This window comes from Lycorma delicatula, chromosome 2 (assembly GCF_047948215.1).
Source record: "Lycorma delicatula isolate Av1 chromosome 2, ASM4794821v1, whole genome shotgun sequence".
Taxonomy (NCBI): Eukaryota; Metazoa; Arthropoda; class Insecta; order Hemiptera; family Fulgoridae; genus Lycorma; species Lycorma delicatula.
The window spans coordinates 136137534-136161070 of NC_134456.1; the positions used below are offsets into that span (position 1 = coordinate 136137534).

Genomic DNA, 23537 nt, shown 5'->3' on the forward strand with positions numbered 1-23537 from the left:
CTGCGTCGTTAATCAAGTAGAGGTTGCTAGCTTCAACGAACTGTTCGAGACTACCGCTTCTGCGGTCAATGAGTGATGAACCCTTTGGCGGAAGACGTAGCGTTAGCATCCAGAGTAACCAGCACTCTGATGCCCGGGAGACCGTCCAGAATCCTGCCTAACTTCGCCAGAAAGTCATCGATACTCCATCCAAGCTGGAAGTATCCCGACACTAGTACAACATCGAGCGTACCCCTAGTGATTCGCACGACGATGAATTGTTCATTAGACCAATGAGGCATTCAGAAGACACCCAACGAATCTGAACCAACCACGACCGCGGAGAGCTGCCGTCTCCCAAAAGAATGAATAATATCCATTCCGTAGAAACCGACTACCCTATCTCCGACCGCGTATGGCTCCTAGACTAAGAAAATCTCGAGGTTGTACTTCTCAAGGAGCCTCATGGCTCTACTAGTGGCTGCCCGGGAATGATGCAGGTTTAACTGCCCCAGGCGCAAGCTTTCGACATGGAGTCCGTCCTAAAAGGCTTCCCCCATCAGGCGTCGCCATAAGCATTATTCTTTACAGCTCTTGCCCGAGCAATCTCGTACGCCCTACACTGCCTACCCCCGACCCGGTATTGGGGGTAGCTGCCTTTCACCAAGGTACAGGAGGCGCACTTGGCAGGGTAATTGCCTGTCCTGTGACCAGAAAGAGCACAGTGATCACACATCTCCGACTGCGCTGTGCAGCAGAGAGAGGTGTGACCAAAGCCCTGACACTTGAAGCATCGAGCGACTTCTATACATGTTTTAAAGTCGGAATCTGGAAAAAGTCGCAGGAACTCGTCAGTGAATGAGGTGGTTGGGGAACTTCAGGAATGTTTTTCTTTGCCAAAAACTCATTAATTGAGTGTGCAGTGTGACAAGGTGCATTGTCGTAATGAAGCATCCAGTTGTCTTTGATGATTGGTCTCAAGCGGGCAACTCGTTTCCACAGACTTCCATGTAGAATTTCTCGATAAACATATTGATTTACTCTCTGTCCTCTAGCCAAAACTCCTTATGGACAATGTCATTACTACCGAAGAAACAAATTAGCATGGTTTTGATTTGCTCATTTTTGCTTTTTTGGATCGTGGTGATTTTGAAGTGTGCCACTCCTTGCTCTGGTGGTTTGTTTCTCGGTCGTACTCAAATATCCAAGATTCATCAGCAGTAATAACACTTTTTAGAAAATCGGATCAGTTTCAATTCGCACTAGAAGATCGCGGCACACTTCCACCCTATTGTTTTTCTGTTCAACAGTGAGGTATTTAGGACCAATTTTGCACAAATCTTTTCAAGTCAAATTCGTTTGTCATAATTTTATGAACTGTGGTCTGGTTCAATTTCAATTGTTCTGTAATCATTCTGACAGTTATTCCCCGGTCGTACTGTATCAAGCTTCTGATTCGCTCAAATTGTCGTCACTTATTGTAGTTAACGGTCTTCAAGGGCGTGGATCGTCCGTAACTGATTTCTGGCCATCTGAAAATGCTTTTAACCACCTAAAAAATTATGCTCGTGCAGAGCATCATTTCTATACGCCCTTTTCAATTTTTAAAAAGTTTCAAGTAGCATTCTCACCAAGTTTCACAAAACCTGATTGCACAACGTTGCTCAAAATTAGTCACTCATTTTTGTAACGCACAACAAAAACTCGTTTCACGTAAATTTTGTTTTTCGTCTCACGTTGCAACAATAAACAAAAAATATTAATACCTAATATTAATCAGTTGTTCATATAATCATATGTTTAGTAGTAGCATTACAGTGTTGCCACTTTGACTGCCAAAAAGAACTAATCTCATTAAATACTGACTTCGTATACGACTGTACGATTACGTTATGATTATGTGTTGTGACTATATTATTAAATATGTATTATGTGATCTCACCGATGTTTCGTGTTGGCTTAGATTAGATTAGTGACTCTTATTTGTTTAATGCCATGATCATTTAAATTCACCCTTAAGTGAATTTATTGATGTTTTTAATCTGTTTAATCGATGGACGTGCTGTTTTATTAAGTATATTATATTATTGTTAGGTTAGGTACATGTTTAGGCTAATCCTAAACATGCTAATTTCAAAGGCGAGGAGTCATGGATTTTTATTGTGGGTTTTATAATAATAATAATAAATAAAAATATAAAAATAAAACAAATAAATAAACCAAAAATAAAAATATTAAAAAAATTAAATAGGTTAACTTCGTTGGCATTTTCTGTTGGCTCGTTTGTGGTGTTTTTCGAGTTTTCTCGTAGTGTTGTATTTTTGTATTTTATTTCCTTTGAAGGAATAAGATTATCAGCTTATTCGGACGCGATTCTTTCATGTGTTATTATTTTATGTGCTCTCACTGATCATCGTATTAGGTTAGGTTAGTGATTCTATTTGACTAATGTCGTGATCATTTGATCTTATATGCTTCGTGTTAATTTATCGATGATTTGTCTGTGATATTGGATGTGTCCTATCTTGTTAGATATAGTATATTATTGTTGTTAGTTACCTATTATTGTTAGTTACATTGTTAGGTTAGGTTTATGTTGTAAGCGCGAGGACTCGAGTTTTACTTCATTTGAGGAATAAGTTTAGCTTGTAAGAATGGTGTTTCCCTTGTTGGCACGTCTTCGTGGCATGATCACCGCGTTCTTTGTGTTTTCGAGTAGTGTGTTATTTTCGAGTTTTCGTGTGCTTCTTTAAAGAAATATGTTTATTAGGTTGTAAGATTGTTGTTTGCCTTATTGTCTCGTTTTCATGTCGTGTTTGTCTTTTGCATTGCGGTTTAGTTCCGTACTTTATTCTCTTTCTATAATTTTAAATAAGATTAAGTTAATGGTAAGATCGTTTTACGCCTTTCTGGCTGGTTGTCGTGCCAAGCTTATCGCTTTCATTGTGTTTCGCGAAAGGTTATGCGTTTATTACGTTGGTCTCAAGCACTCAAGACGTGTTGTTGGTACAAGTGAGTTTGTATGGGGGACTGTAAGGAGACTGTAAGTTATGCCATCGGGTGGTCCCGGGGTGCATAAGTAGTGCTTCAAAAGGAGGGATGGTTTAAATCGGTAGTCTGTTGTTGGCGGTTGGATTAGATCACCAGCAAGAGTCTCTTTATGAGTAAACAGTATCAGATATTTCAGCTCAATATGGTTACCATTCTTGAGAAATAAATATTTTAAAAGTCCAAATTGGAGGAATAGCCGGTAAACTATGTTTTTGCGGATGTATATTGATATAAATTTTTTCTTTATTCCATTGTGCGGGACCATCCGCTGAATTCTTGAATCGGTTTTTATAAACACCTGTGAATAAACAGAGTGTATCACATGTTCTTCCGGGACTTTCACAACCTATTCTACTCGTGAAAATAATGGAAAAAGAGTATTTAAACATATGTTCTAAAATGCTTCGTTTGCGAGTTAGCTAGTGAAAGGTTTTGCTCGGGTTTCAGCTATCCTGATAAAATGAGGTCGAACTGAAATTTTTAGGACTTAATTAAGAGAGAGAATTAGTTATTTCTTATGGTTTTTTACCTGAAAACCGAATAAAATAGTTTCCAGAATTGTACTTAATTAACGTTCTAAAAATATCAGTACGACCTCCTCAATTTCATCAGGATATCTGAAACCAGAGCGAAATTTTTCACTAGCCGTAACTCTCAAACGAAGCATTTTAGGACATATGTTTATGTGAACTTTTTCCATTATATCCAGAAGTAAAGTAGGAAACTACGAGAGAATAGTTGTGAAATTCTCGGGGAAACTTCATGATACACTTTGTGTATGTATATTTAGATGTATGTATATAAATATGTTTTGTTGTATTAAAGTTACAGCTGTAACTGACTGATAAAAAGCGTCTTATTTTCATGTTATCTCCGCATTCCATATAAATCTAAGGTAACAGGACGTTAGGTACAACGTTTTTGTTTAATTCAATTATTTATAGTAAATTATTCTGCTGAACATCACATCCACATTTTGTAAGTATATTTTCATCGAGAAAATAGGTAAGAAAGTAGGTAATATTACTAAAAAAATAGTGTAGAAGATAATGAGAAATTTTTAATATTATTACTTTTGTTTGTATTAATAATGTTAAAATGTGGAATTCGATTTTCTCTTACAACACAAATTGTTTATGTGGGCTTACAGTTGCGACTGTTATTTTGTTGCTATTTAATCATTCCGATTATGTGTTACATTTTTTCTTTTGTGGAGTATCACTGGTATATTCTATATAGTTTTTTTTTTACACCGAAAACTTTGATTGTATAATCTACATATTTAACCTTATTATGTCTACATTATAAATTCATTTTGATATTGGTTGTTACCACACACATTTAGAATTTCTACGATAAATACTGGCGATATTGTTATCAATTATAAATACCGCATGGTGTGGTTTGCATTATTTTTTTTAAGATGGTATGTACTACATCTTATAGGTATAAGATTACTTCCTGTACCAAACAGGAAAAGTTTGAAACAGCTTTGTTGTTAAACAATCATCTGTAACGATTAGCAGGTATGAAAGAGAATAGATTGCTGGGATGATGTAGGAAAGCTCAGATTAAAGTTATAGGACTTGAATGACCATATTCGTCTGGCCATGGTAAATGAGCAGCAAGTCAACTTTACACCCCCATAAGAAAATACATACATTGATCTTGGTTACAGTTTCTAGCGCATTTTACAAAGAATAGATATGTTTTTAACTCACGATTCAGTTATGTGTAGTGGGCTAATAATTTGCTTCAATAGGACCAGCAGTTATTCATAAGTTTATTTATTTAACGGATTTATATAAGTTTTTATAAATGTATGTGTTTGTGTGGACGGTATTTATTAACTTATATTTAGTCACTGTTTTTTTTATAAAATTGAGACACAACGAAGGTGGTACATTTATGTGGTACTACACTCGTGTTCAGTGGCGGCTCGCGTATAGGCATTGTGGAACTGCAGCACCTTCTACTTCCACTTGATATTACCGATTACATTTAATATGAGTATTTTTTTTAAATTCTTTCTTTATAATTGAATAACATATAATTCTTGAGGTTAATGTCAGTAGCCATCCCCGAATTTATGAAAGAGATACAAAAATAATTGTACGGAACTGTGCGCTTCACAGTTCCAGCGGCATGGTGTTTGGCTGTTGTGCGCATTCACACATAGGAAGCTGCACGCACGCGAGGCTGTCAGGGAGAGAGCACTGTCGCTTCCGCAGTTTCAACCCTGACGTACTGGTGGAATGTAGTTTTTTTTTTTTTACTCCGCTTATGTACTTAAAAACCATGTACCATATTCTTGAATGTGTGTAGAATTTATTATCCTACTTCCAGCTACTCTATTTGGTTTATTTTTTCGGTTCTTTTATTTCAGAAAATTTTAATCATGGCCTTGAAAAGGCCCAGAAAAAATTTCCTGGAGTAGCGCCCCTACTAATTTTAGCTACGAGCCACCAATGCTCCTGTTGTATCAGTTCTACTATTTTAAATGTCGGTCTGAGATCGAAACGATCAATTGCTATGCAGTAATTTGAGTTACATATTCTTATTTAAAAATACATTACAGAAATAAATCAAAATAGAATGAATAAATAATGAATTTGAATGATGTAAGCATTACTAAACTTCAGATTTGATTTTATAAAATGAACGTATGACACTCAAATGCTAATTAGCATGTTGACTGATGGTTAGAATGTTAAATGTCTAGTATAATAACGGAAATAGCATTAGTTATGTAATATTTTAAAACCCTTTAAAACTTGAATAATTTCAACTTGGATGATAGGACATTATTTTTCATAAACGTTCTTGGTATTTTAAAATATTTAGTCAATTGCAAACATTAATATTTAATTATAAAAATACATTTAAACTTTTTTTCTTTTTTTTAATACTTTTATTTATAGTCGCATTAAAAATTAGTCATTAACGACCTATCAGTGTAATTGTACTGATAAATTTGCAATCTTGAACAAACTCAGGTCGACTACTCCTGAGACGTGTGGTTAATTGAAATATATTCACCAAAGAACACGGGCATCCACAATCTAGTATTCAAAACCGAATAAAAGAACATTTATTAGGATTTGAACCTGAGGACTTCGACTTCGAAATTAGCTGATTTACGAGGACGAGTTTACTGCGAGAGCAAACCAGTTGATTTTTTTATATTTTTAAAATTATTATTTCTTAACTATTATATATTTTTAATTTATTATTAAAACTTTATTGCTATTATGATACTTATATTCTCCGGTTTATTTTTTTGTAATATCAGTTCATTTAGATTTCTAAAACGCAATGATTTGATGGGCATATTTTGGAAAGGTACTATAAATATTATTAGAATTCTATTGTTTCTCGTTGAAAAGATTGTTATACCAAATAAATAAAACATTACCGTTGTTCATTTTATAATAAAAGGAAGTGAAATTATGAGTGAATTGAAATAGTACGATAAGCTAACATGAATATTGGCCTCTGCTGAGATATATCCATTACCTATTACACTACATTAATCATAGATTGTACCAAGTGAAGTGTTGAATATACCAACACAGATAAACACTTCATTTCTGCTCGTTATATGTTTCCATGGTTCAATATATTTTAAAGAAACTGACATATTATAAATAGTATACACAATATAAAATAAATATACTTTACTTTTAACAGGAAAATATTTTATTTTTTATTATTATCCTTTTTTCTTTTTTTTTTAATTGAATATGAAATATTGAAAAGGAAAAGAAAGGAAAATAAGAATATGAAAAGGTTGGCCATCGGACTGGGGCCTGGTTTTGTACGGCCAGGAAATGAAATGCCATGCCTCTTTTTGAACGTGAACAGATGTGTGATCGCCCATGATCTATTGTGGGCGGCTGCATAAATATTTTAAATATAATGAAATGATTAGAAAGCTTTTCCTCCAATTAGAACAGATAGATCCGTTTCAACATATAAAACACTACATGTTTTAACGGTAGCGGACTTCTTCATGCACAATTTAATTAGAATTCAGTCTATTTATATTGGGATGATCCAAACGAATTGGTAGCTAGATTGTACACCCTTGTGAGTGAATATGATGCTGGAAACAAGTTCGTTTCTAATGAAATCATATCCAAAGATTGAAAGATGTTGAATTAGAATAGATTATTCGTTTTTAATTATTATTTTTTTATACATATAGAAATGTCACAAATACGAATAAGATTAGGTTGTAAAACGCAAGAAGGAAATAATGGAAAAGGTATTCTTGGTCCTCCAGGAATTTATTTTTCTCAAACAAAAGATTGACATTATGATAATGCAAAATCATAGATTGTGTAATGTATCTGATCCGATTGATGGTGGGGATGCGATTCACTTTAAACAAGCTCAACATATGTTGATCTCAACAAAAAGTATAGATCAAGTGATAATAGACTATGATGATGTAATGATAAGAGGATGAAGAAAAGAAGCTTGCAGACGCAAGTGTAAAGCTTATGGCAGATGCGATCGAGCCGCTTAAAAGAAAAATTGATGAATATCGATGTTGAATTAAATGGTCCTTTATAGAAGATCTCGTGCCCGCTACCATCAAGAAACTTTTAGAAATTGAGATTAAATCTATACTCACTCAAATTAAAAAAAAAAATTAAAAGTACTTCATAAAACATAGTGTATTTTATAGTTCAACCGGTTTAGTATAAACGCGAAATAATCTGTTTTTTAATAATTTCATCGGTCCGAATTCGGACTGATGAAATGAATGGATATATTAAAGAATCATTTGTTTTTTAATATCAGTAATGTATTTGAATGAAAATAATTTTTTTTATATATATAGATATAAAGTTAAAGAAAACTTCGAAGAAAGGAGGCGGTATTATCGGTTCTGTAGTGAATAAGGCTGTAGATTTATTACCATTTGAAGCGCATATCCTGGGTTAAAATTATTGCGGACCGGGTAGTAAATTAGATAAGCGATTGAAACATGATGATAAAGGCGTTAATAAATTAGATTGTGCATGTAAACTGCCTGATATAACTTATTCGAAATATTCAGATAACAAAAACAGATCTCAAGCCGATAAAGCGTTTGCTGAACGAACTTAGGAACGTGTAATCGCGCCAGATAGCAGTTTAACTGAAACAGCAGCCGCCTATGCCGTAACTAGCGCAAAAGTTAAATCTAAATTTGGGGATAGACTTAGACATAAGAAAAGTGGTGGGCGATTAAAATTAAAGAAAAGTGGGGGTACTGCTTAGAAGGTTCCTTTAAAAAAAATTAAAAAATAAAATAATCGATTCAATACCAAAATGCGCTTTACACGATCACGAATTGATTGAGTATGCAAAACAGTTGAAAATTCCACATTTTATGAGGTATTTTTATGTTAGACGATTTACCAAAAAAGATTAGGAAAAATGAATGCGCTATAGTTAATTTAGACATTTCAAACGGTCGCGGTACGCACTGGGTTTGTTTCTCCAAAATCGATACAAATTTAGATTAATTTTAGAGCATAGGTGATGTTTATCTTCCTCCAGAATTGAATTATTTCGGGAAATCTAATATAACGTACATACCTGTTTAACGTATTATTTAAAAATACCTGATTTTTATTTTGTATCTCCGTTTAACATGTACAAAAATATGTATTCAAATAATGTTCATACTGAATTGGTATCTCTATGTAGTTACTTGACATATTTAATTTACTATTACTTCATGTTTTTATATTATCAATATTTAATTTAAGTATTATTGATATAAATAATTACACAACACAATTTACCTTACAGTCATTAAACACAATTAATATCATGGCGATGACGAAGTAATTTGCGGTCGATTATGTTTTTATGTGAATAAATTATGTTTTTTTTTTTCTATATAGATATGTCGTGTCAATTATCGATTGACTTAAAATGACTGATGACTGCCAAGACTATTGCGAATGTGGAAGAGAATAAAAATAATAAATTGTGTTACGCGTTCGATAAGGTGAAAAAAGATTCAGTAAGGTGAAAAAATTTCGATAAGGTTAAAAAGTTGAAAATAATTAGGAAGAAAAATTATACAACAATACCGACGGGTATTGTTATATAATTTGACGGTATTGTTTATATATTAATTAAATTTGTTTATATGGATGGGTATTGTTTATATAATTGACGGGGATGAAATCAAGAATATCAGTGAATATACAGAATGAAATGAAAATAATTTTAAAAAAACTATTTTCTTGCCAGCAAACATCAATACGTTACAATGTGAAATTAAAAGCACTGTATGGATAGATTTTTCGGATACAGATTGCAGCATCGATAGTCGGTTGGGTTATGGTCCGAGAATTCTCAAACCGAATACACCACATTTTTCAGATCGAATGACAAATATCGTTCCTCTAAACGTAATACGTGTAAAATGTAATATTATTTCCAATAGTTTTAGAAACGAAAATCAAAATCGTATTTTTTTATGACTTTCCGTTGAATGCAGACCCGGTGAAATTATAGAAGAATATCCATTTTATATTGAATTTCTTATTGAAATTTATATTGAATTTCTATTTCGGTAGATGTGAAAGAAATTTACGATTTAGTTACATCGTTGACCGATAAAAATGATAATTTATTAAATCTACGTGGATAACGAACAAACATGTCATTGGTATTGAAAGAATCTAAACTATTGTAATTGAATATTTATTTTTTTTAAATATAGATATGCCGCTTGAATTCGAACGTAAAGAAGAAATTGAAACGTTTCATCTTCAAAAAAAAAACATTTAAGATTGACAAAAGAAAGCGTAGAGGAATTAAAATTTCTAGGATTTGAAATCGTTGTTGGGAAACTTTAACCAACATATTATTGAAATAAAAATTAAATTTCCACATTATACAATGTATAAGATAAATTATTTAACAGTCAATAAAATCGCGTGTTTAGATGATTCCCTAACATACAATCAACTCCACAATCAATGCATTGGCGAATAAAATTGAAAAGGAGATTAAAATCCCTATAAGTCAACCACATATGTATGTTGTTCCGGGTGAAAGTTATCTGATTTTTTTTTTCACTACATCCCTGGGCCGGACATCCAATTAAGTATACTCGGCCCAGGGACGTGTCCTTCCGACTCTAAGGAGATCTCCCCTTCCACCGGCTTAACATCCGGCACGACAGGTCAACCCCCCCGAGTTTTCTGGATCTTTTGTGCCTGCCTCTAATCCCCGGCGCGGGAAACAGGGACCGGACATGCCGTTCCCCGCCCCCCCACCAGGAACCGGGTCTCGGTCATTATGTCTTGCCTCAAACCAAAGGTGCCAGCACCAAGGGCGCAAGCACCCCCAGAAAACAAGCACCATCGGCCGGGTCTCGGTCTTAACTTAACCCCTCGCTAAGGCTTTCCCATGGAGTCTCCGTCCCCTCACAGGAACCCGTACACCTAAGCATACGGGTCCTCCGAGACGGGGCTGTCCATCCTTTCCTACACTTAGCACTCTTAGCACTCTTAGCACTTAGCACTCCCGGCGTCGATATTCCTCTACCTTCGTACGGAGAACTGTTCTCGCGAAGTTTCCGAACCATTTCCAGTTATTTTCAGAGGCCAACATCCACTCCACAAGATTTCCCGTCACAATGCGTTCATCTACTAATAGTTGGCTGTGTTGCGCCCATCTATGGCACTCGAACAGCGTATGTTCGGCGTCATCTACGCCCTGACAATATTCACAAACAGGCGACTCCTTCTTACCAATTCTATTCAGGTAGGTGCTGAAACAGCCATGGCCAGACATTAATTGGGTAATGTGGTAATCCATATTACCGTGACGCCGGTCCAGCCAGTTATCTGTTTCATGTATTAGTCGCCTGGTCCACTCTGCTACTGATGACTCGGTCTAGACCGTCTTCCACTCATTCCTGACCACCTCTTCTGCTTCAATTTTATTATGACCAGCCGCCCTTAGCCTCCTACCTTTGACTTATAGGTCAATTGGCGGAACTGATGCCAAAACAAATAACGCGTTGTACGACATTGTGCGGTAACCTGCCACTATACCTAATAGCGCCGCCCAATGCATACTTGTCAGTTTTTGTCTGTTTCTTTGTATATTTATGGCATCAGCCCATATTGATGCCGCGTATAGTACAGACGACACCATCGCAGACGTGATGAGCCTCCTTCTTGACGTTCTAGGTACTGTGTGTCCAGCAAACAGCCCCCTGATCGCTTTTACTGTCGACGAAGCCCTCTTGCATACTATTTCTATATGCCTACCAAACTTTAGATTCTTATCTAGCACAACCCCGAGATATTTTGTGCTAGTAACTTCAGTAATATCCTCTTCACGGATCGAAATATTCACACCGCGAAGTCTCCGTCTACCAGTGAAGAGAATACACCTACTTTTGGTAGGAGACACCTCCATACTATTTCTCGCTAGCCACTCGTCTATCATGCTAAGGGAGAGGTTAGCCTTTGCCTCCACAGCGTCAAGCTCCCGATCTTCAACCAGTACAGCAACGATGTCGGCATATGCTACGATAATAACGCCGTCTGGGTAATTAAGCCAAAACACGAAATCATAAAAGACGTTCCAAAGCAGGGGTCGTAATACGGATCCCTGCGGGACACTACCAAAAATCTGGTACCTCTCCGTCACCTCAACCGTGTTGACCTCTGTCCATCTGTCACTGAGATAACAATTTATTTGATTAATCAAATAGTCACTTATATTCATTCCTCTCAACGCTGCCACTATAGCCGACCACGGAACGGACCCAAACGCGTTCTTTATATCAAGCTGTATCATTAGCGGTATCCTTCTCGTCCGCCAAGTGCCCTGTCGGACCTCCGTTAACTCCTCTGATTTTTTTTTTAAAACTCAACGGAGCAAACGGGAAATCTACCCGTTTAGAATTAGTCGTTGCCTTTTTATTCGATTATACGAAATCTTATCAACGCGCAAGAAGTAGCCTTGGTAAGAAATTTAGGCATAACGACCGTTATCAAAAACGCACTTTCAATGACAAACTCTGTACTCTACAGTCGATTTAGATGAACTTGTACATTAATTTATGTATATCATTATCAGTTTTTTTCTGAATACAGACTAAGATTATAAAAAAATAATCATAAACAATAGACAGGAATTGGTATTGAGACGTTTCGATAGCGATGTAAACGCTACGCGCTACGCGCGATACGCGCTACGGTTCCGGACTATAAATCTAAGATAGAATTAATAGACATCGTGTGGGTTGTTCCATATTTAAAATTCGAGCCTAATATGAATTGGAATTAATAAAGATGTGCGTATGGCGTTCAGAGCGTGGGAGCTTCATGAAAATACAGCGGTTTCTCACACGAATTCTTTTATATGGAATGTGACAACTTTTTCGCAAATAGATAAACTGCCCTATGTTATTATAGGTTTTCAAACGGGATAGGAAAGATAAGGCCATGAAGGACGCGTCAGAATTTGATTCTTGTAACGTGAAAAATATTAATGTAATGATAAATTCAAATAAATACCCGTCTGAAGATTTATAAGGGAATCAAACGTTAATGTATAGGAATGTTTATTCATTTTGAAAAATCATACTATAAAAATATAGATTCCCTACATACATTTTCCGATTACAAAAGCAAATATCCTTTATATGCGATTGATTGCTCGCGACAAAATTAATCCGTAAAAATGGGTGTAATTGATTTAAAAATTAAAGTTCAAGCGAAAGAGAATTTTAAGCTTAATACAGTTAAGAATTATTTCTTAATTTACGATAATATAATTAACATATCCTCCCTTGACGAACACTGTGATAAAGAAACAGTAAAAGGTTAAAGGTTCCAGATTATTTAATTTAATAATAGTAATTAATAATTATTTTTTTTAATTTTTAATGATATGAAGCTAATGATCGGCATTAAACAGAGATCAAAGGATCAATGCTATTATAATCTCTGCCTAAACCCAATGTATAACAAATAATAATCATTTCATTTAAAGAATGATTGACAGCTGACGGTCATGTTATAAGAGACGGGATTCCCCCAGGATTTCATGACATCATCAGTAGTATATGCAATAAAATAGTCCGCAGAACCTCACGGAGCATCTCAAGCATATGTTTTACTATGAAATTTTCAGTAAATGAGCTGTTTCAACATGTAAATTTAACGTGAACATATTCATCATTGAAAGTAGCCGTTCTTTAATGTACTCGAATAAACCCGTGAAAAAAGACGTCCAGGTTCAAACGTCATTTTGATTGTTGGTTCTTTGTTGTAATTTTGTTCGCATCTCAAACCCGTGTGTTTTGCCATATATTTTGCAGTAACTCTACTCTTTCAGCGTGTAAATTTAACTATAAACACATGTTCATCCTAGAAAACATGACCACATATTGAACGATCGAATTTTGTCGGGGGTGAAAGGTCAACATGACGTTTAAACCTGGACATACTATACTACTGTTGGACGCAAGAAAGCCCCTTTTTTAATTACAACCGTCTTAGTAACAGCTTCAGGTTTCGCCATAGTCCGTACTTTCTTCTCCTCTTTCACCCAATAGAGCAACCTATTCTTTCCATCCCTTCTAGCACGGTACTCCAACAGTCGATTAAGCGCCTGCGCCGTCCTGCCAAGAACAGCATCAATAGCAACCGGCTCATTAGTCGCTCTGTCTATCCTACGGAGCCCCTCCACCAGCTGCTTATTGACCGTGGCTTCCTCCATAGCAGAGTCAATCACCAGCATAAAGTTTCCTCCAGGTCTACGCCCCCTGTGGTCCCCCAAGCAAGACCTCCGCCTTCGAAACATTCCAGAGAACCAAGGGCGATATTCCCTTTGTTTAACGTATGACAGATGTGCGGAGAAATGTCACAAAAACGTCTGAAGAAATTGCTTTTCTAATCTGCATTCAGGCTCAGGACCAATGCAACTTGGCAAGCAGGAACCAAATCTGACAGTCCCATCTTCCCTTCGACGTTCCTGAAGAGCGGCCCACCTCGTTGAAATTAGACCCAAAGGCTCTTCCTCCTCGATGCCTTCCTCCAGTTTCTTCATTGGCGCAGTGACGCTAGTGGGCCTGCAAGTCTGGGTGCCTACCTCCATTGTCGTAGCCTCCCAACTAGGCTTGTCAGTCTGTGCATCCTCAGTGATTTCTGATGCCAAGTCCTTAAGAAACTATAACTTCTTCCAGATATTTGCGCACATTACACGTCCTTGATATCGCACTTATTAGGTATTATTAAGGTTCGCGCGTATTAAATCCCAAAATGTAGCAACTGTTCTGTCTGCACACCTCGCTCTTTTTTTGACATATTATAGTGCCAACTCGCAGAAAAGAAAATAAACACAACCAGAATACGCTTAATAAAATAAGCTACAACTAAATATACTAAATTAATATTAATGATGAATAATCAGTCACTTAGTAAGAAAATCTACACAAAGACACAACAAAATATACAAGATTTGAACCCGCAAAAGAATAGTAATCATTAATAATTAATCTGTCCAACCAAATCTAGATACACACAAGCATATAGAAAGTATTTGATACGCACATTGTGACAATGATCAAGATATTAACAATAAGATAAGATAGAGGACACGCCACAATAATAACAATAATAATATAAAATTAAAATTAGAAATTATCTACGTTTTGATAAGATAAACTAACCGACCATCTGCACTAATATAAAATGTTACCGCAAGCAAAACTCGACCTTATAAAAGAAGTATGCATAAAATAATACACAATAAACACTTATATTTACATATCCAAACTTCCTACATCCATAAAAGTTTAACACACGCATAATAGTATATAGATTTACACAATTACACGGATAATATATTGCTTTACGAAAAGTGAACGTAATTTAACAGTATTGTTTTCATTTAAACAATTATAAAAAAATTAATATATCTTTTGCTGTTTTAAAACAATAGTAATGAATGCAATTATATTTGGTTATATACAATTTTTATGGCCTGAATACCTTAATTATAATGTTTATATCGCAAGTATATGAGTACTGATCATTGCTTGCTATCGTTATTAGTTTTAACTAATTTCAGTTAATGAAATTGAAATAGATTTACTACTTGAAATTAATTGAAGTTGGAATGGATTAAGTTGACCCGGTGCACTTCATACGAGAGTAAAGCTCTTGTATGTGAATGGTATAGGAATGAGTACCTCTATCTGTCATTTGGTCACAGAGTCCATGAGTGTAACAGCTTACCGTACGTCTATACCCGATTAGCCTCTGGATCGATCCGTGTACTGGAGGCAATGTGTCAGCGTGATTGGGCTTAGCACTTAATGTACATTAGATTCACTTTGTGCAAACAGGACACTAATCATTACACAATTCCTACATTAACGGACTATTTGGACTTTGTACATCTACAAGTATATTGTATAGATAATTAATTAATTATGATTAATTCCCATGTAATATATATTTTTAATATTAAATTAATTTTTATATCTATATTATATGATTTGTGTTCATTTTTAAATTTATATAGAATAACCAATGTTGACAAAAATTCTGAGATTAGACGCAGTAAATTAAAGTAAATTCAAAGTATTATTACTTGAACTTACACTATTTTCATCAAATCAATTCAATTTAATTTCGTCTCTTGTAAGTTTTTACTAAAAAAAAGTATTCAAGTATTTATTAAAATCGAAAAAAGGTTATTAAAATAATAATAATCCAAAATGACATCTAAACGCTATCCTGACAATACGGCTAGTCCTGAACACAAATACAAGAGCCTGAACTAAGTAAGCGTGAGAAAAAACAAATTGAGAAAAGAAGTACGTGGAAAATAGGACCTTAAGGCATATTTATTGAATAAAGAACAAAATAATTCTGGAAACACGAAGTAAATTTACAGAGTTTATAAAGTTACTAAATTCAGGCTTGGAACCGCTGAAGTACTAATGCATTTTTCTCTATCTATACTTTGTGTTCTCCTAGATGGGTGTACAAATTTAATGTTATTAAATTTGGGTACATTTTATGTATATATTTTTTATTGCCATAGTTCAATAATTTATTGAATTTTTAATTACATGGAAAAAACTATGATAATCTTTTTAATATTAATTAACTAACAAGTTGTAAATAATTATTTATTTTTGAAATAATTTTAATCAAAGATTTTTACTTAAATGACAATGTTGTAATTGCACTTAAGAAACACCTATAAAAGCGTTTTTATAGAATTTACAAATTTTTATAATTAAAATTTGATTCGGTTTGTTATTAAAACTTAAAATATTTTTGTATTATTTTTTATCTTTAATATAGTGGAGAAAAGATAGTAAGTTTAAAATCATATTTATAACTGAAGTTTTTGTTTGTATCGTTTTAAAGCTTATTATTACTCGCACCTATCAAAATCTATCCAATAAATTATTAATTATAATTAATTATTTAATTTTAACTAGTCAGTATTTTGAAAATATTTCATCTTATTCCTAAAGAATAATTGGTACCTTTTGTAGCTGTGATGCTCTTCATAAGAAACACTAGGACATTGTACTGCCTTTTCTCAGAAAACAATGAGTGCATCATTCACTGCACATCTTCTCAGTAGAAGAATACAAATGGTTGTAATTTTAATTTCTGCATTTACTAAATAAAATATATTTTTTAATTTAAAAATGTAATTCTTTTATAAAAATACCGAGAGTAAAATATTACCAAATATTTAAAAGTAATTATTGAATAATCTGTAATGATTGTCAGTAATTAGACCAGTTGTAGTTTCTGTTTCAGTTATTTTAGTTAGTTTGATCGTAAAATAAAAAAATATATAGATATATATAGAAGGAGAGAGAGAGCTATTTTATATTTCTTAGATTAATTAAGTGTGGTGTGTTGCTGGTCCATTTTAATTTTCTTTTTAGAACGGTTATAATGCTATTCACGGAGTTGTGTATGCAACAATTGTTTCAGATCAGGTTATTTTGTTGCATACATACTAATGAAGGAGTTTCTTAATGTTACACAAAACATATCAATATACACAGCTACAATTATTTCACTTTGAATCCTTTCTTTTTTTTCTTTTTTAAAAAAATCAATCTCAATGTAACTGTATCGTTTCTATCTGAAAAGATGTGATATTTAGAAATTCGGTTAGTTAAATTTTAAATCGGTTGTTAATTTAAAAAAAATTAATAAATAAATTTAGATGAATTTTATTTAGCATGGCTCGTTGGTATATATATATATATATATATATATATATATATATATAATATATAAAAAAATATAATTATAAATATTATTTTCCATCTTCAGAAACATAAGAGGATCAAGTATATTTTATAAATATTCACTTTACACAGTAAAAATTGAGAATAGTAAAATAAATTAAGATTTATATAAATATAACAATGATCGTCTTTGTAATAAAATTAAGTCAACGTTTATACGTCTTGTCATTAGAAGACATAACATAATTGCTATGTTTAATGGTATAAAAGCAGTTTGGTCAACTGCTTTAGATAATCATATTAGATTAGATTCTTTCGTTAATAACATTTAATTTACTTTTAAGTAGAGAAAATAACAGTAGTATTAATTTTTTGGATATGAAAATTAATAATAATTTCGATATCGAAATATCGAAAACTAATAAAAATAATCGATGAAAACCTAATAAATAAAAAAATTAAGCCAACAAATAATACTAACGGAAATTAATACGTTAAAATAGAATATAAGTTACAGAAAATTCAATAACATCTGTAAATCATTTGAATTAAAAATAGCATACGCAACGATCAACAAAATAATAAATTATATAAATAATAAAACACTAAAACATAATAGTAAATTTAGTTTAATAAACAGAGACAGTACACAATCTAAAATGCGCAAACTGCGATTTGGAATACATCGGTATGACTAACCGATCTTTTTCGATTAGAATTAAAGAACCCTTTAATTGTATAAATAAAGGAAACAAAGAACGTTCTAATTTTGCCAAACATATTCTGGAACACAATCATAATTATAACCCAAACAATTTTATTATTATATTCTAATAACTTTTTTAAAACGAATATTTTAGAAAAATTCTACATCTACTCAATTAACAGCAAACTGATGAACGAAGAATTGAATTTTGTAAACGGTATTTTATTCAAACAAATTCTAAACAATAATTATTGATGAATAAAAGTAAGTGAGTATTTATAAAATATACACTATTAAAATGGAAGAAATTTAATTAAAAGGAATATTAAAAAAAAGTTAAACACTTGAGCTGTCATGTAACTTGAAGTTTGAATGGCACATAATTTTAACAACACCAAGTATATACCGTATACTTTCACCGTTAGAAAATACAGTTTATTAACGGGAAAGAGAGAATAATATTTTCTAAGCAGTCGTTTAGCTTCTTATATATTGATTTTTGTCCAGTTATAGTAACGTGTAAAATTAGTATGTTTATTAATAATATTGCGCTTAATTATATTAAAGAAAATTCGTAGAGAATTACTTGATTAGCAGTTGAAATAAAAATATTCAATAACAGATGGTTGAATACTCATCATAATGGATAGTATACTACCTGAAAAATATGGTGTGTTATTTTTATCTACTGAAACATACGGAAGATGAACCAAGCTGTTAAACTCTTTTTCGAGCCAGTCGCATGAATTTGATCTCTTACCTGACTTCTTGGAATCAGGCAAGTCCAGTTTTACAGTTTTTTCTGTGATCAGTTTGTCTGGTGTTGCTATTAAAGATTTCATTATATATACGCTACTCCAACACTCCGAATTGCATCAATGCACCTCATATCCGGTTACCCGTGGACCAAGATGCTGCAAACGCCAATCGCCAAGATTAGTGAATATCCACTTCAGTATTAACTGAGGAATACTTGACCATTTCGCACTGATTAATACATTAATAATACTATACTGTTTGTAAAACAATGCCAGAAATTAAGATAGATTTACCGACTGAAGTTTTGTCATCTTCCTTAGAATTTATTTTAAATTTCCTGTCTATTAATTTTAAATATAGTAAATGTCTCTTCTTCTTCATGTAAAAATATATAAATCTCCTACAATTTAGTTCACTAGCTGATATTTATAATTTTTTATATATAATAAAATTTAATTTTTTAAATATAATACAGTTTACATGTATTCATGTGATGTTCATCATAATATAATAAACTTTTAACGTATTGAACAATTACTTATTTATTATAATAATAAACCAGCGAATTACGAGTGTGAAATAATGATATCCAACTAAGTTATCGGTTTAAAGTGGATCGTTATTCAACATATATTTTTGGTCCTCCGGGCGGTTAATAAAGGGTTAATGAAATTGCTAATATATATACGTTTGGAAAAAGGGATCACCAACTTCTTTCTTCAGCAATACTGACATACATTATTCTTAATTCGTTATCTACTTATTTTATATTATTAATTATAATTATTAGTTTAGTATGGGCAAAGAACAATTTTTAAGACATAATACGTCAGTTAAAGTCTCTATATCAAGAATTGGCACATTTTCAAACTAATATAATACTTCACAAGGTGATTGTTACGCCTTGCAAATCAAATTAAGGAATTTTTCTGAGTTAAACGGTAAATATGAAAGTATACAAACTTAACTTGAAACGGAATGTGATGTTTATGTTTATTCTTTAGACCGTGTAATAGTTGAAGATTTGTGTGGCACTAAATGCAAATTACATCTGATATACAATAATGATAATCAAAAGGCAGAAAAATAAAGAAGTCATATGATATATGACATCTTTAAATTAAAATTTATTTCGTCTAGACAGCAATTCGCCGCTACGCCTAGTTCGCTGAATGCCAGCAAGTTCCTGTCCACCATATTAAAGTGCTTGGAGCCTTAATTGGCTGGTGGTATATATATATATATATATATATACATATAGGTTAGCTTCACACAGCACCGCGGTAGGAGTCTTTTTCCTTAGATAAACTATTGAGGTCGGTTGAACAAAGCGACCGCATCAAGGAACTTCCACATGGTCTGATATGTACCATCTTTTAATGCACAATTATTTATCTACACTGTATTTCACAGCAATATAAACATAATGTTACAAATAATATCACATTAAAACTAAGTAGAGTGCTTTAACAGCGCTAGGTATCGAGACTCTCATTAAAAGCTAAACGAGTGCTTTTTATCACCGCTAGGTATCTACACTAGGAGAAATCCGGGAAAATCCGGAGAAATCGCGGGGAAAGAAAAGACCTAAACCCGGCCGACGGGGCTGGTTCTGGGGGTGCGTGCGCCCCCTGTGCTGGTCACGCCGGTTGGAGGCGAAAAGGCATAAAGACCGAGACCCGGTTCCTGTCGGGGTGGGGTTGGGAACGGCATAGCCGGGCTTGACCCCCCTTGGTGGGAATTAGAGGCAGGCAAACAAATGATCTGTACCGGGGCGGTTGATCTGCCGTACCGGGTGTAAAACCGGCGGGTGGGAAGACCCTCTTAGAGTCAAAGACACGTCCCTGGGCCGAGTATACTTAACTGGATGTCCGGCCTAGGGATGTAGGGGAAAAAAAAAAAAGGTAACCACACACTTCCAGAAGGGAGGGCTATCTTGATGAAACTGAGAGGACCCCGATGGGACGCCACTGGAAAGGCAAGGGGGGCAGTCGACTGCCACGACACTCCAAGATTCCTGCGCATAGCCTAACGGCGGTGGCCGGGGATGTTGGGGGTGTTTAACAAGGTAAAATAAAAGCTATCCACACTCTTAATAAAAAAAATTTCACTCAGCTTTTTCAACGAATAGTAATTGCACTACAATTACAAAAGTATCAGTACTAGTACTCATCACTGTTGGTACCGCTACAGTGCATGCCATCAATGAAAACCGATCCACTTTATATACTAATTCTACGTCCCCACTATCGCTTCCCCGACCTAACTTACACCTTTGATCTTTCAAGTAACCCCGATCCCTCACCATCACCCTGACCCTGACTCCTCATCCCTCACCATTACCACGGCCATGAATCCTCACCACGTACATGACTCCTCACCATGTCCTAGACCCTGACTCCGACCCCTGACCTCTGACCTAACCCGTGACCTGACCCCTGCACTAATTCTAACTGTAACCCAACCTCAACGTTACCCTCGACCACTGACCCTTTCCTACCAGTCTAGGCCAAAATTATTCCAGAATACATCGTTGTTTAAATATTCTCTAGGGCTGATCTCCCCCGATGAATGTGTTATGTTGATTTGGTTTGAAGTGAACTGTTGAGAAAAAATTTAAAATAGTAAATTTGAATTTAAAGAAAAAATACTACTCACACGCGCACTCACGTGCACACATACACAGAGAGAGAGAGAGAGAGAGAGACGCAAATATATATATAATATAATAAAATAATTTATGTATCCAGATTATATATATTTATTATTTTAATGTTATAAATAAACACGAAGAACCAGACTACCTTTCACATATACGCTCATTCTTTGTTAAGTTCTCCATTCACACTACTTTTAATTATTTATAATCTAGGTAGCTGCAATTGAACACTTTTTTACACTCTCTTTTGTTTATATTCGATGCAATTATATTAACTTGTATACGACTGATTTGGAAAAAAAACACTGATTGTAGCTTTAATTAAACAAAACGAAACCATTCTTTTAATTTGAATTGATTAAATGATTAAAACTACCTTTCTATATACGTGTATTTTGTTTATATATATTTATTATTTACTTAGTTTTTCAGTCGTATTGTGTTACGACTGAAATTTCTATATAAATTTCTATATTTATATAGAAATTTTATATTTAGAAATATAAAATTTCTAAATTTTATATCTTAAGAACCGTTCGTTGAAATTGCTTTTTTTTAGAAATTGCAAATGTAAAATAACTTCTTAAAAGTATAGCCTTTTATCATAAAGACCTCGGGTACGAATCCTTGGCACTTTTCATATGATTCATGTAGTGAACATTTACTTCATGTAGTGTTGTCTTTTTGTCTCCTTTTTCCAAGTATCGCTTTTCCATTGCAAATGGACATTATACAACTGTTTCGTTGTTATTCTTATAAAAGTAAATAAATATTAACTACCTAGTTCTTCTTATTAATTATAAAAAAAAAAATTGTGTATTCAGTTTGTCTTATTACCAGCTGATACTGATACTGATACTGTTCAGTATAAATTAATTACTGATACAGTCAACATGTTCAATTCACATCACACACACACTCATCATTTCATATATTAAGCAACTCTATGATATCTTAAATATTAAACATGTGTCATAATTTAAAACGTATTAAAGTAAATTTGAATAGAATCTGAGAATGACTTAATTTTTTATGAACTTGAGAACCAGCGAACTTATACATATCCATTTTTTGGTCTTCCGACCGCAGTTATGAAGGTTTTTACTTTTTACATTCTTTATAAGAGCTTAAGTACTTTGCCATAAAACTATCATATTTAGTACTAAAAAAAATTACCGGTGATATTACCACGGGATATGGTTCTATCCGTATTGGACGAAACCTATACACATTATGGCAAATGACTAATTATAAATTTTGTCAGTCGGTTATTTTTTTTAATTTGTCATAGAAATCCATCACTACTTTATTTTTCAAATATAATATAAAAAATAAATAAATAAAAGTGAACCCAAACTTTTATAAAAATATTTTATCTGCACCTTTGGTACGTTTTCCGTTACTAAGCAACTCTGTTTATGTTTCCCAGAACGTAAGCGTTGCAGTTTTTAATTCCAAATACCATAAAATTTCTGTTAAAATAAAAATAAATTTGTTATTGCTCCTCAAATATTTTTAATTAAGTATTTAAAAAAAAAGATAAATATAAATAAAAAGCGCTGATTATCTCCGGGTCCGTTCTATTCGTATTTGACGAATATGATACCTGCGATGTAAATGACACAAAGTAATTTTTCCAGTTATTAATTTTTATGTTGTTATTCTTAGTTTTTTATTAAAATCCATTTTTTATTGCCAAATATAAAACAACAAAAACATTTTAAGAATTTAATTTAATTTAAAAGAATAAAACCAAAAAATTATAAAAATATTTTTTTATCTACACTTTTGATACTTTTTCCGTTACTAAGCAACTTAATGAAATGCAACGCTTATGTTCTGGGAAACACAAACACAGTTGCTTAGTAACGGATGTTTTCCAGAACATAAGCGTTGCATTTCATTTATTCCAACTACCATAAACATTTCTGTTAAAATAAAAATAAATCTGTTATTGCTCTTCAAATATTTTTTTGATAAATGTAAATACAAAACGCTGACAAATCACTTCCATTCATTAAATTTTACTGTAGTATGACAATTTTAAAAATCTTGTTTATTTTAATGAATTTAGACAGTGCGTAAACAACCCACCGGGTTTGGTCTAGTGG

The 23537-nt window shown here is 33.3% G+C and overlaps 1 protein-coding gene across 1 annotated transcript in view; it reads left to right on the forward strand.

Moving 5' to 3' along the window:
- The first annotated feature begins 7348 nt into the window (after positions 1 to 7348).
- Positions 7349 to 23537, forward strand: part of LOC142319955 (irregular chiasm C-roughest protein) — a 431511-nt gene continuing 415322 nt past the window's right edge. The window contains 1 exon segment of the mRNA XM_075357633.1: positions 7349 to 7483. Within this exon segment, the coding sequence (XP_075213748.1) occupies positions 7349 to 7483 (135 nt within the window).